We start from the raw sequence: 19,025 nt of genomic DNA on the forward strand, positions 1-19,025 counted from the left end.
AAACTACATTATTGATTAGAATGTCATATTCACATTAATGTTTGAGATTACTAGATTTCAAAATAATTCTATACTTTTTATTTTTAAAGGCTGCTTTTAGAATGCATTCCCTTATCTCTCCAGGCATTTCAGTGAAGAAATCTGAGAAGCAATGATGTAACACTTATCTTTACTCTGGCTATAGCAGTTCATATCTGAATTCCCCTGCAATTCTCTCACAATTCAACCTTGAAATGTACTCTCCTGAGGATCCTATAACTTTGAGTATTATCTCTTATTTCAGGAAATAATAAGCTGAACACAAATGTACTCTTTGGTATCAATAAGGAGATACATTCTTAGAAGGCAACATCCCATACACTGCATTGCAGTTTAGGACGGGATTTTTTACTTTTAAGTATCTTGACCAGCATTATGTTTTTATTGAAAACAAACAAAGTACAAAAGTCAGCCTATGTCATCACACTGTAAATCTAAGTTGTTTTAGGAAAGGTTTTGTGTGTGCAAGCATACACACATGCACACACACACACACACACACACACACACACACACAGTGTCAAAAGGTATAATGTATTTGTCATTGTCAGGGCCAAAAGTTTAAAGTGTAACTGTAAAGTTTAAATGTAGGGTAAGGTTTTAGCGTCTTCACCAGCTATGTAGTGTTTGCCAAATTATTTAACTTTACAAAGCCTCAGTTTCCTCATCTTTGTAAATGAGGGTAATAACAGCAGTAATATATGGGTGGGCAAAAGTAGGTTAATAATAATAAGTAATATAAGAATAAACTCTGTGTTTCGTGGACTCACAACTGTGAACATACTTTTTCCCGCCCCTGTATTTAAAATGATTGTTAGCTATCATTTAATTGTATACTAGGAGCTATATTTTAAAAAAGCAAGCTAGTAAAGAACAAAAATGGAATGTAAGAAATATGAAAATGAATTTCATTTATAAATAATCCACAATATAAAAAAGTTAAGTTTTAGAACAAGTTATATCAAGAATAAAAAAATACATACTTTTTGACTATTATTTCACTCCTGTAACTCATCCTAAGAATTTAATTGAGCAGAAAAAAATTATATGCAAATGATGCTCATTGCAATGTTATTTACAATAGGAAAGAGCTGAAAACCTGAAGTATTTACCCAGAAGATAATAGCTATGCAAACTTGTGGTACAACTTGATGAAATACTGGCATTAAAATAATGATTATTAAAAATCTATGTATAAGCACAGAAATTATTTATATTAAGTATATTAGGTAAAAAAATGAATAAATATTTGTACATACCCTTACTAAAACAAGTAAAATACATACATATGGACCTAGAAGCAAAAATTGTGTTGGGTTTTTAATTACTTTCTTTCTTTCTTTCATGTAATTAGTGCTCCTTGTCTTCTCCAAAACATAAAAAAGAAGTCAGTGTCTTAGTCCATTCAGGCTGCTACAACAAAGTAGTGATGAGTAGCTTATAAACAACAGCAATGCATCTCTTACAGGTCTGGAAGCAGGGAAGTTCAAGATCAGGATGCCAGCATGATCAGATTAAGGCCTTCTTCCTGGTTCACAACCAAAGCCTTCTCATTTCCCTTATAGTATAGAAAGGGCTAGGGACCTACCTGGAGCCTCTCTCTTTTATTATAATTTATAGATTGAGAGAGAGAGAGAGAGAGAGAGAGACAGGCAAAAAACAAACAAATGAACAAACAACACACACACATCAATTTGTGGTTCTACCTATCTATGCATTCACTGGTTGCTTCTTGTACATGCCCCAAATGGAATTCAAACTCACAAACTTGGCATATTGGGGAAAATACTCTAACGAACTAACTAAGCTACCTGGCTATGGCTACTTGGAGCCTCTTTTTTATACATAAGACACTAAATTACATTCCAGAGGGCTCCACCCTCATGATTTAAACACCTCCCAAAGTCCCCAGCTCCTAATATCATCATCTTTGGGGGATTAGGATTTCAATAAAGAAATTTGGGATGGGTCTAGGGGCACAAACATTCAGACCATATCAGTCAGTTAACCCAAACATTCAGACTTTAACAATCAGTTAAAAGGATTTAACTCAGTTTCATTCTCTTCCCACTACATAGCTAAATCTATTTGAGAAGGTGTATATACACAAATGATATGACCAGAAGTTAGCCAGTAATAAGTAATTATAAGTCAAACTAGTATTTTTATGTATGCTGAGGCCTGTGGATAGGTAGTACACATTATACAAGTTCAGACTCATATGCCAATAGGGTCTATATAACATAAGGTACATACATTTCTTTTTCTTTTTGGCTCACCCTGAAGCTAAGTTTGTTCTCTTAAAGTATCAAGACCAAGAAAAATTGCTAAAGAAAACTAAGGTGGTTAGAAGTTAGCTTGTCTCATTCATCTATCTCTCCCCTTTCTTTAAAAAATGATCATAATACAGAGTTAAAGAATATCTTAATTTGACATAATTAAAGTTATTTGTTGTATGTTCATTTTTACTAAGTTAATTAAGTTTGCTTTTTGGCTCAAATAACCCTCACAAAAAAAAGTACATACAATTTTTAATCATATTTTATAAGTTCCCCATTTATGTTCATTTAAGAATCTTGAGTTAACTTCAAATTCATTTCTAATCCAAGTTTCAGTAATTATGTATCTGAGGCAGTTATTTTTAAATTAACAAATTATACCGTTTTAGAATAATAAGGCTAAACAATAGCCTAAATTAAAATATAAACAAGTTTTAGCTCTGTTGATGATTATAAAATAAACTAAAACATAAGCTAATACACCTTTAGCTGTCCTAATTAAACAGATTAAATCAAGAACAATGAATTTCTAACTAGCAGATTGAGCCTATCTCACTTATCACTAGGATCCCTATTGATATTGATAGATATAATCTATTAATAAGAATCCAAGTTTGATTACAGTTGCATAAAAGTATCTAAAGCTTTAATAAGCTGGAAAAAATCTGTTTCCCCTTCTCTCCCACAGAAGTAGACTTTTGCCCTCCATACAATATTTGAAAGCTCCTACAATTGAGAAAGATGGATTTTTTTCCTACTGAAAATGACAGAAGTCGAATTTATTTATACTTCCAAAATGTGCCCAGGTACTTAAATTGCTTTCATTAACAAGGTCTAGAAATATACTCCTTTTATAACTAGCTATAATATTTGTATTAAATACCAAACAAACAAAAAGACTAGCTAGAGCTAGGTCTTTACCCAACATGTTATATCCTTTTTACTCAATCTTTGCTCAGAACATGGAAGAAAATGTTCACAATATGGATTTATATTATTTTCTGCTTACTGGAGTTTTTAGATATTTAAGTTTTTCTAAAATGCTATGTTTCAGCATTTAAACTGAAATATAAATTTTCCAGCAGGTCAAATCCTTTTAAAAAAGTAACCTGTCCTGCCCTGGCCAGTGCGGCTCAGTTGGTTGTAGCATCATCCTGTAAACAGAAAGGTCACAGGTTCAATTCCCTTGTTCAGGGCATGTGCCTAGGCTGTAGGTCTGGTCCCGGGGGGGGGGGGGGGGGCGGGGGGGGGGGCACACAGAGGCAACTGTTTCTCACAACGTTTCTCTCTTTCCCTTCCACTCTCTCTCTCAAAAAAAAAAAAAAAAGAAAAGTAACCCTGCTGCCCTGACCAGATAGCTCAGTTGATTAGAGCATCCTCTCAAGATGCCAAGGTTATGGGTTCAATCCCTGGTCAGAGCACATACAAGAATCAACCAATGAATGTACTAGTAAGTGGAACAATAAATTGATGTTTCTCTGTCTCTCTCCCTAAAATCAATTTTTAAAAAATTTAAAAAGTAACCCTACCAGGAGGAGAGTGGACCCCAGAGAGCACCAAGTAGCCGTACCGCTACCTCTGGCCTAGTTACTATCACATTCCAGAAGGAGCCACAGTTGCAGCAGCCAGCCCCAGTCACCATTACCACAACCCTAAGCAATGAGGCCTAGGCCCAGAAGCCGCCCACCATCCATCATCACTGTCACCACCCCCACCCCCTGCCCCACAGCTTTGCTGACACCAAGCCTGGCACCACCCTGGTGGTACCTGCCGGCAGGGGCAAGAAAATCATCCCAATGAAGGTTTTAGGAACAGTAAAATGGTTCAATGTAAGAAACTGATACGGTCTCATCAACAGGAATGACACCAAGGACAATATATTTATCCACTGGACTGACATAAAGTAGAATAACCCCAGGAAGTGCCTTCATAATGTAGGAGATGGAAAGACTATGGAGTCTGATGTTGTTGAAGGACATAAGGGTACAGAGGCAGCAAATGTTGCAGGCCCTGGTAGAGTTCCGGTGCAAGGCAGTAGGCAGCCTTGTAGCAGACTGGAATGATTATAGACACTATCCACATTGCAGAGGTTCTCCACACAAGTACCAGCAGAACTACCGAAATAGCAAGAGTGGGGAAAAGAATGAAGGATTGGAGAGTTCTCCCAAAGTCCTGGTCCAACAGTCCTAGTTCCCACCTCACTACGTGTGAAACTCTGTGGGCATCAACCACAGTACTCCAACCCTCCTGCACAGGGAGAAATAATGAAGGGTGCGAACAATCAGGATGCCAGAAACCAAGGTAGACCAGTGAGACAGAATGTGTGTCAGGGCTATAGACCTGGATTCCACAGGAGCCCTCCTTGCCAAAGTCAGCCTAGAGAGGACGGCAGTAAAGAAGGTAAGGAAAATCAAGGAAACGAGACCCCAGGTCAGCAGCCACCTCAATGTCAGTACGGCTGCAACTTAAATTACTGACTCAGATGCCCAGAAATCCCTAAATCACAAGATGGCAAAGATGGCAAAGATAGCAGATCTACCTGCTGATGCTGAGCAGGACAGGACTGAGTAAATGCCTGCCTACGACCTCTACCAACATCAGCTTTAGTCACTCAACAAAAAGAAATAAATATGAAATCCCAGCAATAAGAAAAGAACCAAAGTTGGAGCTCACGACCATAAGTGCTTGCTTTCTGCCTACTGATCAGATAAGTAGAAATATCTGCATTATCTATGCGGCATGGGGTTTTTATTATATTTACTTAGACATCTGTTTTGGTAATGACAAACGAGTTGTTTTCTTTTAAAGTCTGATTTTTATCAATACACCTTTAAATATTTTTAAGTTGTTTCATATCTGGTCGAGTTGAGATTTTTAAGAACGTCACTTCTAATTGGTAATAAAAATTTACTTGATCCTTTCAAAAAAGTCAACAAACTGCAAGCATAAAGATCTTAAATAATTTTTTCAAAAAGTAAACCTACCTAAGTGAAAGTAAGCACTGATTATTTCATGAACATAGTACCTTCCTTTACAAGAATTAAGTTCTTTTTTTTAATATTCTCTTACCTCTAATCAAAAAATGTTTTTGAGGGAGGGGCAGTTAAATTTATCTTAACATTCCTCTGAAGTAGGGACACATTATCCTGATTGTACAGATGGAGAATCAAGCACAAAGACAGTTTATGTCAAAATCTTAATATGACAGTCAGCAGTAACCACTGGATCACGTTAATTAATTGTGAACACCAAATTGTAGAAATTTGATTAGAGAATTTAGTTTTGAAAAGGGCTTTACAACCATTAAGACTGGAGTACCCGGAGAATAAAAAATCTTCTGTCAGAGACAATATAATTTATTTGGACAAAGTCAACATGTTGGTTAGTCTTTCAGAAATCTTAAAGTTTTTAATAAAAATCCAAATTTGGATAATTTATTCACAGGTCTATTTTCCCTTCTATTTTCTAATTTCCTCATTCCTGAGAGAGCAAATATTACATGATATCCTATCATTTCCAATAATCTCAGCGCCTCCCAGGGAAACCCTTCTCTTTTATTACCCTCCTTCTTCCTGACACCCTCCTCTTCAACCTCCAATTCCAAGACCCTTATTCCTGTCTCTCTGAATTGTACAGGCAGATGTCTTACCATTTTAAGTCCGCATCCCACATGCACATTAAATACACTGGTGTTGGCTCAGAATTCCTCTCCAATTCACCTCCTAATACCTACCCAGCAACTTGAACAGCCACATTGTTTACCTTTTGAAATAAACTAGATCCTGGCTCCTCTACTCCAAAAACCTGTTTCTACTTTAATCTTCCTTCATATGTCATCACTCTGGAGTTTTGTTCTCTGATCAAAATCTTTCAAATTTTCCCAGTTCCACTCTATGTGCTCTTCACTTTATTAACATTTCCAGTCCCTCAAAAGAGCTGTTAATTCCATGTGTCTACCTATCACTTCAAGATTATTTGTTTAAAATTGAGTCTAGCCTTTAAGTGTTTGAGTACAGTGTGGTATAAATACTATGCCATTTGAATTTCAGTTCTAATACTTACTCCCTTGTGTGTCTGTGGGCAAGTTAACTGAACCTCTCTTAAGTCTCAGATATCTCTGTGTGTAAACTATGGATAATACTTAGCTCACATGGTTGTTAGAAGGATTAAATCTAGCACTGTGTCTGACAAGCAGTAAAACAGCTTGATAGACTCCTCTTCCCCAGGCCTTGCTCTTCATTACCCATCTTTCCTTAAACCTCTTTTTTTCCTTCCTCTCCAGAACTGACATCACCTCATTCAACAAATAATCTCAATTCCTAACTTCCCCCTAAAGAGTAGAACCTTACTCTTTACTGTCTCCATTTCATTACTTCCCATTTTGTTTTAAATACTTTCTCTCTGAACTCTCCTACTTCTCAAGGCCTTTGTCTTTTGATGTCTCTTCTTACTCTCCCTTAAAAACACTGCTGTTTGTAACCAATTTTCCATTTCTACTTAATATTCTCCTTGGGCAATTTTCCACTAGCTTCAACTATTACATACGCTGAATATGTCACCTCTAATTCTGCTCTCTTAACCTTCTTTGGGCACCAAATCTGTAATTAAAACACCTTATAGGATATTTTCTACTTTGATACATAGTAGACACCCATAAATTTATCAAAGATCAAAAAGATCAAAATTGAGTTATTTTCCCCTTAAAAACCTCTTCCTCTTCGTACTTTATTTAAAAGCATCAGAGCAGCCCAAATTTAAAATGAAGTCATCCCACACTCTTCCTACTCCTTCCTTCATATCCAGTCATACAATCATACTTACCGGAAATCTGAATTGCCTTACAAATTCATCCTCAACAGTTCCAAATGAACTATTTCCGGCTGTTCTTTACCTTGATTACTATTATTACATCTTCCTCCTCAAATGGAGTTTATTTTCTTTTCCTTCTAATCATCTGTCTAAAAGAGCCCTGGTGTTTAGCTTTCTACACAAATTTGATATCACTTCCTCACTTAAAATAATGGTTCCCTACTGCCTTCATGATAAAGACTTAGGCTCGTACTTTTTCATTATTATCCTTACCTAAGAGTTGTAGTGAAGAGGGAGGGTAGCTCAAAGAATAAATTTTCTTTGAATGCTTAGTGCTTTATTTGAAAAATGTATGGGAATTATGTTCAAAACCAATGTTACTAATAAATTTCCCCCAACTTCTCAAAAAAGTTTTGAAAAAGTTTCCAGGAGCTTCTGTCACATTTATGCTGTGGACCTCAGGCTCCAGGCCTAGCCATCACTCTTTGTTCTGAGACTGCTAAAATATAGACAACTTACTGGCCCCACAGTTTTTTATCTCCTCCAAACATGTTTAGCCAAAAATGTGTTGCTTTTCCTCAAACCTTCTGTGCTTGTTTTTGTTTTATTTTCCCCTTCTCTTCTTGGGATATCTTTTCCCTTTCCCACTCATCTCTGGCTGACTCCTAAAATGCCACCTCTTTTCTGAAGCCTTCCTTCACACACTAACTCACACCCTGCCACGCCCCCCCCCCCCAATAGAATCACTTTCTCCTACAGCCTTGAATAACTTCATATGCAGAGCACTCATCACATTTCAGAAGGATCTAGTTCCCTTGTTGGATAGTGAAAGCAGTTATCAGGTTTTACTTATCTTTGTATCGCCAAGGCTAAAGAAAAGTCAAGTGTCTAGGTGGCACTCAAATGTCACTGAACTGAAATTCTGGAAAAAAAATTTACTAATGGTATCTGTCCTGAAAAGCTTCTAAGAAATCCATATACATAATTCAGCCACTAAAATTGTGAAATGCTTGTACATGTTATTAAGGGGGCAAACCCAGAAGTGATCCCTAACTGCAATCTCAAAATACCAATGTAATTAACAACAAAGCAGTAAAAAAATGTTTGGTGACTTTATGCCCAAGTTACTAAAACATTCTGATATGATGAAACGTATGATAACTTTGAAAAAGTGGCATCAGAAAAGTCACGATTCACTAAATTTGAATGGTAATCCTGTCATAGGACATGAATAGAGTAGCCATTAACAAATACGAAAAATCGTGTATTTGGGAAAGTAATCTCTGAACATGTGAGAAACAAGAAAGATGTGCTTAATCATATGCAATAGTATCATTAAATACTCCCAGCAAAACAATTACATTGTACTTCTAAGTCATAATGGCCTTTATCTAAATTATCAGCCCTGTTACACAAATAAAATTTAGAAATAAAATTATAACACTAATCAGTTTAAATGTTACTTCCAATCACTGTTGAATTTACTAACACTTATCCTTTGCACTCTAAGTGCAGAAAGAAAATGCCTTTCAAGATAATTCAAAAATTTTACATACAAGGTAATCTTCACTAATAAATTCTATATTATGAGTAACAGGAATGCTACATTAAATATGGTTCAAAAATACAAAGAAAATCACTAAGAATTCTAGAATTCTTGAACTAAAAGAAATCCTAAAGTTGATCAAATCTAACACATTTTAAATCAGAAAAATTTAAAAATCTAAATTCTAGAGAGGAGAAATAATATAAATCTGTATTTATGAACATTTCTGTTATAAATCTATAAATTATGAACACTTCCACATTATGCGCAAAGATTAAATGACAATACTGCATTTCTGACACTTACTAAAACTGTATCATTTCTCTCCTTTAATATTCAAATGTGATAAACTACATGGATTTTCATATGTCATTGATCCATTCTTGCAATCTCAAGATAAACCCAGTATCACTGTGAGGCTTTGTTTTGTGTTTAGTTCACTGAATTGGATTTAATTTGCTACTTCTTGAAAATTCTCAGCCATTATCTTTGAAAATTTCCTCTCCTCCATTATCTCTTCTTTTGGAACTGTTAGCCGTATGTTGAACTTGTTCATCTTATCCTTCATGTTTTCTTAATTTTCCCATGTATATATGTATTTTTGAGTTCAGGCTTCTATAGCAGGAGATCTTAATCTCTTATGCGATGGACCTCTCTGTCAGTCTGATGAAGCCTATGGTCCCCTTCTCAGACAATATTAAAGGCTTAAAATAAAATACATGGGATTATAAAAAAAAAATTACATTGACCAAATATTTTTAATTTTGAAAGAGTAATACAAAATATATGTGCTTCTTTATTAGCATTAAAATATAAGCCCTAGCAATAGTTTAATAATTATGATAATTTCATAGTAGGGACCACAATAAGTGCTATTTCAAGATACCTATTAACTCCTGGACAATAATTGTTTTTAAAAAAATCTGATTTCTGTTGCTGTTATGGGTGAATTACATCCTTCCAAAAATAAATAATGTTGAAGTCCAAAACTCTAGTACCTCAGAAAGTGAACTTGTTTGGAAATAGGGTCATTGCAAATATAATTAGTTTAGAAGAAGTCACACTGGAATAGGGTGGGCTGCTAATCCAATGAATGGTGTCCTTATAAAATGGCCATATGAAGACACAGAGACACACAGAGAGAACACCATATGATGATGAAAACAAAGTATGGAATTGGGCGGCTGAAAGCCAAGGAATGCCGAAGTGCCATCAACCACCATTAGCTTGGAAAAGGAAGGATTCTTCTATTGATTTCTAAAGGAGCATGGCCTTGCCAACAGCTTGATTTTGAACTCCAACCTTTAGAACTGTGAGACAGTAAATTTCTGTTGTTTTAAGCAATCTAGTTTACGGTACTTTACTATGGCAATCCTAGGGAACTAATACAATTGCTGTCACATGGACTTCTAATTCTGCTATGGTTTCTTGATATTTCTTTCAATAATGAATGTAAATCATAATTCAGTTAAAGGTTAGTAGTCTGAAGTCTAAAAACTCTATGCCTCAAGCAATGTTAACACCTTAGTCTATGATCCATTACTAATGAACTGTTTTAACAAAAATAGTAACCTATGTTTAAACAAAAAATACATTAATACTTTTTTTTCATTCAAAACCATTCTGAGTGCCACAAAAATCAACATGTTAGGAGTTTGTAATGATTATGGTTCTGGCCTCTAAAATGAGATGCTGCTATGAAAAAAAATTGTCATAAACACCAAACTAAATCTAAATGTTAAAAAATAAAAAATACATTTGTGTTAACTTCTTAATCTATTAAATTATCCTTTAGTGTTAGATTAAAATGATTTGTATGAATAACCAAATGAAAAGACTTTTTCTTGGCACTTCTTGGCCAATTAAAACAAGAGAGTTAATAATCTTGTCAGTGTAAGTATTCCTTTTAGAAATACTCAGTTTGGTGTTTAAACCCAATAGCCTTAAAAAGAGCACCACAAAGTTCCCCATCTGTGATGTACATATGACATATTATCAAAGGCACATGGCTATTAAGCCCAAAATAAGAAAATCGTTAAAAATTCTGAACATACCAATTGTTTCTAAATTTTTTATCTTTATCCTTCAAAATTGATGCTTTTATTTCCTCATCCTACCAGATCTCTACCATAAGTTTTTTATTTGCTTAAATATTTCAAAAACAACAATACAGTAAAATTAACAAATATGTATGTTACAAGTCTAATGGCTTGCAGTATGTCTACCACCATATTACTTTAGGGTAAGTTAATACAGGAAGCACCCATAATAATGCTTTAGTTCAAATACCTTGATTTACAAATGAGAAAACTGAGGGCCAAGGAGACTGTCACTTGCCCAGAATCACAGACTGAATCAGCTAGGAGAGCAATGCATCTCCCAATTCCAAGTTCAATGTTCTTTACACTATACCATAATGCATAGAGGTTGGTAAAAGTTAAATAATCTGCAAATGACTTTTGTATGATCACATACATGGTAATTCTATTTACAATAATGTATTTTAAAATAGTTGTTACCCAAAACAACCTCACAATTTTTTTAAATATCTATCTTACCATCTAGCACCTTTTTAAAATAGGCACAAGATCTCATTTCCTCATTCAAAATTGGTGAAAATTTATTTCTAAAACTGGAGAGACATTTCAAGGCATAAGCACTCTCATACATTGAGTTTTCTTTTCTAGAGGACAATTTGGATGAAAGAATAAAATTTTAAAAACTGCATTTATTTTTAACTCCATCCCTAAAGCATCTCAAGGAAAAAGTATAATATATTTGGATGAAGACAACTCAGGATCACATGCAGCACTGTTCAGAAATATCCAAAAATAGATCGATTAAAACCAATGTATGTTATATACTGAATGTAATGTAGCCATTAAAATTATAGTACCCTAGAAGGAAAAGATTCACAAAAATATTAAGCTATAATTGTATCTACTACCCAATTCTATTCTGTTGAAAATACACATATATACATAAGTCATATAACACATGGGTAAAGCATTTATCAAAGTGCTTGGCACATAGTAAAAAATCCAGTATATGAATATGATTCATCAACATCATAGGAAAGGAAAAGTGTGCTTATATATCAAATGTGAAGACATTATCTTAGTAGTAGAAGTGCAAACAAATTATTATTCACTTTAAGGACCATTTTTTACATTATCTGAAATACATTACTCCTGAGTGGAGGATGTTATCCTTTTTAAACGGTACTTTTAATTCGGTTCCAGTTCCTACTGAAGATTGAAGAAGAAAAGCTGAATTTTACCAAGTTTGGTATTGCGTAAGACAAAATCTTACACATAACAGATCCTTCGCTAATTCTTGGTTAAATATATATTCACAATCAGCTTCTGGAAGCTATCTCTCTACAAAGACCTCTCATTTCAAATAATATGGCATGTAATAGAGGATTTCAAAATGAGGCCTCTAAAGGCCTTACTGGATTTTACCATAATGGCTAGAATAGGTTAATTTAAGGTTTTTCAAGATATTGGTGATTTTCACTTTTTTTCTAGAGTTTGAAATCAGGTTAAAAACATTCAAGTGTTAAGAACAGTCTCTACTGTAACTAAATTCCTATTAATTCTGGCTTTTAAAAAAATGAGAAAAAGGGGAAATACACACATAAGGATTTTATAAATAAAATCCACATTACCGGAGAGTTTTAAACTATAAGTCTTCAAGAATATCTGCCAAAGTATATCTCTTGTTTCTTCATAATGTGATTATATGATTACAAATAATAAATTGCCATTTCAAAGTGTTACTTTATATATTAAAGATAAGATACATAAATTATCAGAATAAAAGCTGCATTCATTCCAGCCCTAGCCAGGTAGCTCAGTTAGTTAGAGCGTCCTACCACTATGCCAAGGTTGCTGGTTTGATCCTGGGTCACGGCACACACAAGAATCAACCAGTAAATGCATAAATAAGTGGAACAACAAATCCGATGTTTTGTTCCCTCTTTCTCTCCCCCTCCTTCTCTCTATTCTCTCCCCACACCTCCTTTTTTCTAAAATCAATACATAATTTTTTTTTAAGCTTCATTCCAAAGAAGTTCACTGTGGTTTAGGTAATGCACAATGTGGCCATTAATAAAGCCAATTACCAGATGAAGACATCACTTTCTAATGTTAAAAAAAAAAGTAAAACTCCAAGAGTGCATAACAAAGCTCCTAGGGAGTAACTTATCAATAAAGCAGGATAAATTTGTGAAAATAGAATTCTAAAAATCTGGGTGAGTCCCATACTAAGTACAATTAAAATCTAAAAAAAGAAAAAGAAAAAGCAGCAGCCCTCCCCATAAAAAAAATTTCTTAAAAAATGTCGTTTGGTGTTTCAAGTATCAACATCTTTGGGATTAAACCACTGGGAATATTTACCCTATTTTTTGTGTAACAGCACACTGACATCACTACACCAAAAACTTGCACTCTGGATTTGTCCATGGCAAGTATTACAAAGGGAGCCCATTTAGAAACTGTATTTTACACGTGTGTCAATTCACATTCCTCATTTGCTTTTCTATTAGTGCATCCAACAAGGAGGTATTCAGTATTTTACTTTAAATATGGTAGTCTTTTCCCATCTCTAAAAGAAACTTGACATTTTGATCCAAGCTACTTTCTTAAGAGATACTAATAAAAATTATCGTCATTTCGTTCAGAATTTTTAGTAGTTTTTCTTCTAAGTAGGCGTTATCTGAGATACAATACTTCTTGATCTCTCTCAAACTAGGTCTAATCTGCGGGAGGCAGTGAGACAGTGTACTGCACTGTGAATGGACAGCCAGGTATTTTATGAATGGAGGCGATCACGTGATCCCAGCACCTCCCAGAACTGATATTTCCCACATAACTGTGTCAACATTCTGAGAACAAGGGTAGTTATTTGTGGGTGCCTATGTTTTCTAATTTAACCTATAACTTCGAATTCTCCTTACTTACCGAACTCAAAAATCTACATGAATACAATCAAGCCTCGAATTTTTTTTCTGGGGAAATCCTTTCAAGATGTCCAAGGTGATGGATGTTTAATTATTTTTTTTTATGAATGAAGAGTGTGCTATGCAAATGAGGGCGATTCACAAAAAAAGGGAGAACATGGCGGCCACCTCAGCTTCTAGAATGCACTGACACTGCAGCAATCTACCTTCTCCCACACCCGCTCATCAGAAGCGGGTGTTGCGGGGGGAGGAACGGGAAGGAGAAACGCTGCTTGGCACTTCTCAAGCTATTTTATGTTAAACAGGCCCAGGCTTTGGACTTTTAAAGTTCTCTCAAAAAGGTCTGACTGGAGGAATGCACTTTATTTAAAGGAATGCATCCTAGGACTAGCCCTAACTCACTTAACTCTTTCCAACCCTCAAGAGATAAGCAAAACCGGAATTGCAAGAAAACAAAAGCTAATACCCTGCATGAAATTAAATCGCGTCTCAATAGAAAACTGTCATCGCACCATTATTTTTACAAGCAGCTGTTAACGTTAAAGTAAAATGTGTAAAAAGCAAAGTATTTTGTTTGACCTGACAAAAGAACTGACAAAATTCAATCTTTAAACGGGATACTCTAGAAGTTAATCAATGAAGTCATCAACATGTTAAGCAATATACTGTTAAGTCAACGTCAACGGTGTATTTTAATATAGCTGAGGAATAAAAATTAGCATTCAAAAATTTATGTATGCACCTGATAAAGACATGACCAATGGTCGCAAAGGTAAAAAATTTTAGTTCAACATCTCCCATACTCCAGATGTCTTTATCCTATTAAATTCTAAAAAATGTTCCCCAGCCCCATTTTTTACAAGAATCTTACAGGTCATAAGTTTAAAAAAGAAGGGGTGGGGGTGGAGGCTTAATCGGTATTTAAGAGTCACTGACTCATCGAATTAAGATTCAAGAGCAGTTTGCTGCAAGAGGTGCTCCCACACATTAGTTAGCAAGTGAAATAGCTGTAAAGGAAGCAGGATGGATATTCAAGATATGATGATTGACATGTTAAAGTGAAAAAGGACAGGCCAAAGGTCTTCCAGGCAAACGGGTAATTTCTATCCTGCCGCCCTCCATCCGTCCATCCACATTACTCCATCTCCTGGACATAAAACTGCCACCCAACCCCAACCCTCTATACCCTTCCCCAGATGAAAGCCACTAAATGGGGTGGGGGGGGGATTGCTGCCATGAAATTAAAAGGCTAAAGAAAGCAAATGTTATGTACAGAACAAGACGCACCGAACTCTTTAGGGCTGCAAGCTTTCCGGCACCCAAGTCGCCGAGGGGTCTGGGGGACAGCGGAGGAAGGATGGGGGGGGGGGTTTGTAATCAAGATCAATGAGGCGCTTACTCGTTGTCAGAAGTCGCCGTCTCCTCGCTCATCTTTCCCTCACCGTGATCCGATCTGGAGATGGAGGAGCAACAGTAGGCGGAGAAGCAGCAGCAGCACCGAGGGGCAGGAGGCAACGACGGCCGGGGGGGCGCTGGGGCAGCGGCTCAGGGGCCTCACCATGGTGGATGCCTCACCCAGAACGGTGCCCCCCCAGCCGGGAACCCCGGCCACCCCCGCAGGGGGGTGGCGGCAACAACCTCCGCCGTGGCGACCCCAGCCTCTTCCCTCGGTTTAGTGTCCAGCCAAGTGATCTGAAGAGGCCGGGGAGTGTTCGTGGAAAAGAAAAAAGAAAAGGGGGCTGCAAGGGCTGACTGGAGAGCTGCTCCTCCCGCCACTGGGGTCGAGTGCGGCGGGGTCCGACAGGGAACGAGCGGGCGGGCGGGCGGAGAAGCCCGGAGCAGAGGCGGCGCTTCCCTCAGGGATGCGGCGAGGAGGAAGCAGAGCTCAGCTTGGTGGGGGCCGGCAGGGGGGTGCCGAGCCCAGGCTCCAGGCGGCGGCGGCAGCGCGGTCCTACCGGAGCCCACCCCACCATCTCCCGCCTCGCTGCAGGCTGCCCGCTCAGCCCCCGGCAGCAAGTGGGGCGGTCCTCAGGAACAAGCGGAACCGGGTGAGGGGCCTGCGGTGGCGGATTCCTCCAGACACGCTCCAGCCGGGACGACTCCAGAGGGGGAAGAGGGGGCGGCGAGGAGCGTGTGCGGCGGTGGCAGGCAAGCCGATCTCTCCCACCCAGGCCAACGAAGAACGGCCACTCCCGAGGAGCAGATTTCCGAGAAGCGACTTGATAGCGAGGAGAGCGGCCGCAGGTCCCCCGCCAGCCGGTGCCCAGCAGCAGCTCCGCCGGCCAGCTCCTCACCTCCCCACACCCGCCAGAGAGGAGTCGCGAGGGGGGCGGCGGAAGCGCTCACGCCGCCCGCTCCTTCCGCCGCCGCCGCCGCTGCTGCCCGAACCGGGGGCTCCCGCAGGAGGAGGCGAAGTAGTCCCTGGCGACTTCTCCAGGCCGCCGGCTTCCCGCGGGGGCCAAAGTGACCACAGGGTGGGGTTGCCAAGAAGGGTAACCGGGCTGTGAAGCGTGTGGGTAGGAGGACTAAATGCTGCGGTCTCTGGGCGAATCACTGCAACTCGAAGTCGTGTGCAGCATAGCAAGTTTCAGGAAAGTAGTTCCCTCCTCCCTTCATTTCCCAAATCGTTGTCGAGCCACTGAGCGGGGAAAGGGAGGAGGGAGGCGGAGGGATACGCCAGGCACCGGGCTCGGTGTGCGTGCGCGCGCTCCAAACTCTTGGCACGCTGCGAAAGGGGGCGGGGGTGTGAGCTGCACTGGGAGCTGCTTGGGAGGCTGCATTGTTGCGGCGCGGTGCTCCCAGTTACTCGCTTTGGAATATCCAAGTTGCTTGAACGAGGAGGCTAGAATGTCAGTGTGCTCAAGGAGAATGTTGGAGGCTACTCTGATCCGACGTGTGTATGTGTGTACATATGTGTGTGTGAATGTGTGTTCTTGCAGAGCAAAGAATGGAACTGGCATGAGTTCATCTTTAGTTGGTGGGGGTTAGAAAAGGGACTGTACAAAGAGAGCTCCGCCTGCTGTCCTCTGCTTGCATTGCTGCAGTGTCCTAGCTGTATGCACAGCGGGTGCTATGTGTGTGCGCGAGTGTTAGAAGAGAGTTGGTTTTAATATCTTGGATTCTTACTGCGCAAGGGGTATGCTGTGCAGAGCATTCATCTCCAAAAGCTAGAATGGTTGTTAATGGAGAACGACTTCCATTGAAGCCCAGGGTAGGCGTGTTACATGAATCTGGCGCAGCCAGAAGCACAGGAAATAACTCCCGCGGCGAGTGAGGTTGCATAACTATAGCGCAGAAGATGCCTCTGTGGCATGAACTGCTCTGAACGGAGGCGGAACGAGAATTGAATAGGCAGCTGTCACGTTTGCTTTGTTAGAGGACAATGTATGCATTCATCTCGAAAGGTTTTTGCACAAAAACCTACTTAAGTTGCGGGCTGGAGTATAGGGGCTCCTGGACCAGAGGACTCTGAGCCCCTAGCTTTGCAAATTCTATTATCTCTTCTCTACCTAGAAAGCCAGTCGATATGATCCGGCCTGGGGGACTGAATCCCAAGCGGGCTCCAGATTTTCTGATGCTTGTCCTGAGGTAATCCATCTAGCTCTGTGCGCAGTGCTTTTTCTCTTCATTCTCAGGTTTGTGCGACCTGTGAATGGAGGTTGCTGCTCCTGCCACCTTGAAGGGTTGAACAATTCCTGAGGAAGAACAAAGTGGGAGAACCTCCCACACGAGCCAGCACTCCTCTTCTGCCATCTGTCTTCAGGAAGTTTCAGGATTGCAGTTCTCAGGAGTGCATACACTGGCCAGTTAACAGTGTTTTGCCCATAGTAGATGCTTAATAAATGTGTGACGAATGAGTAAACAAGCCCAACCAATCGGCCTGCCCCCTCCCCAAAAAAAGCATTCAGTTAATTTCTGAGGTTTCTTGCTTCCTGCCGCAGCAGCAGCAGCAGCAGCAGCAGCAGCAGCAGCAGCATTGTCCTTACTCCAAGTGAGGAAGGGGTAATGCTGGTGACAGGAAAGGGTGCGAGGATCTGGGATAATCAGACGTTGCCTCTGTTACCTCTGAACCTGAGATTTATTCCTACTAAGAACCTGTAACTGGGAGTGTTGGTACTGGCCTGCTCTCCTCCCAGTACTGCTGGTGACTGCTTCAGCTGCTCAGATTTCAGTCAAGTACCATCAGTTGAAATTTGTGTTCTAGACAAGTTACTTAAACTCAGTCTGTGTAAAATGGGGAAAATAGTACCTACATAGAGTCGTTGTGCTGATTAATAAGTATAAATATATATAAAGCACTTAGAACAGATTACAAGCTCAGTAAATCCTAGCTCTTCCTATGATTTTTTGTAAAAAAGAGATATAACAAACTCCATGACAGGCAGTGGCACTTGCTCAGAAGTTTTCGTGTAGAGCATTCAACAGCCTTGTTCGTTCAATAAATAACTCTTTTTTTTCTATGTACCAATGTTGCTAGGCACATACCCTGGCCTTTGGTAAGTCATCAATAAATGATAGTTCTCAGACTTATGATTAAGTAAGTACAAGGAACGTTGGGTTACTTGCAAAACCTCATTATCTTTGCAAGAAATGTGTATCTGAGGTTCAAGTGCATCAGGGAAATTATCGATAACAGACTTTGGGAGAAGATATGAAAACCATCTTTCCTGTCATTTGCAAGGCATTATGCTGGTCGCTTTCACACACAGTGCCTACCAGAAGGAGCAAGATATAATCAAGAGCCCAAATTAATGCTTTTAGATTGTTCCCAATCCCATGACCAAGACGTAGTCCCCAAACAGTTCTTTTTTAAAGTACTGTAAGTCCTCACTTAATATTGATAGGTTCTGTGACTTTAAGGGAAACAGCTTATAACAAAACCCGTTTTACCAAAGGCTAATTGATATAAAAAGTTAATTTCCTATGTTATAACAAAATGACATTGAATAAAGTGATATTCGCACCAGCTATACACTGCAAGGACTGCTTTAACGCAGACTCCTGGAGCCCACTCCAAATACTTGTGATCACAGACCTGCAATGGGACTAAAATCTGTTTGTTTTTCAGAAGTAGGCCAGGTCTTTCTTGGTCCTTCACAGACTACTCCCTTTCCTTGCAACCTCTTGTATCATCACACCTCTGAACAAATCTCTAATTTAGGCCTCTTCCAACAGAACATACAAAAAAGGTGGCACAAAGTTTATCTTAGGCTAAGGTAGATACTGGTCAAGACCGGAAAACTGGCTCAGCTAAGGAAGATGGATCCAACAAGTCTTGAAAAGCTGTGTGAGAAGATAAATATAGATCACAGTTTCACCTTATGTTCCAACTCCATTCAGTGGATTGGGTACTAGTTAAGAAGAATTCTTTGGCCATCTCAGGGTCAGA

The 19,025-nt window shown here is 38.9% G+C and overlaps 1 protein-coding gene across 2 annotated transcripts in view; it reads right to left on the bottom strand.

Annotated features, from left to right (window-relative positions):
* SPRED1 (sprouty related EVH1 domain containing 1) overlaps window positions 1-16,162 on the bottom strand; it is a 111,552-nt gene extending 95,390 nt beyond the window's left edge. For both annotated transcript variants that reach the window (XM_054565604.1, XM_054565603.1), the window contains exon 1: window positions 15,036-16,162. In XM_054565604.1, the coding sequence (XP_054421579.1) occupies window positions 15,036-15,067 (32 nt within the window). In that variant the 5' untranslated portion in view covers window positions 15,068-16,162. The remainder of the gene's footprint in view (window positions 1-15,035) is intronic.
* Between the last annotated feature and the right edge of the window lie 2,863 nt (window positions 16,163-19,025).

Source organism: Pteronotus mesoamericanus, unplaced genomic scaffold (genome assembly GCF_021234165.1).
Source record: "Pteronotus mesoamericanus isolate MK-2021 breed Mesoamerican mustached bat unplaced genomic scaffold, CSHL_Meso_final contig_164, whole genome shotgun sequence".
Classification (NCBI taxonomy): Eukaryota; Metazoa; Chordata; class Mammalia; order Chiroptera; family Mormoopidae; genus Pteronotus; species Pteronotus mesoamericanus.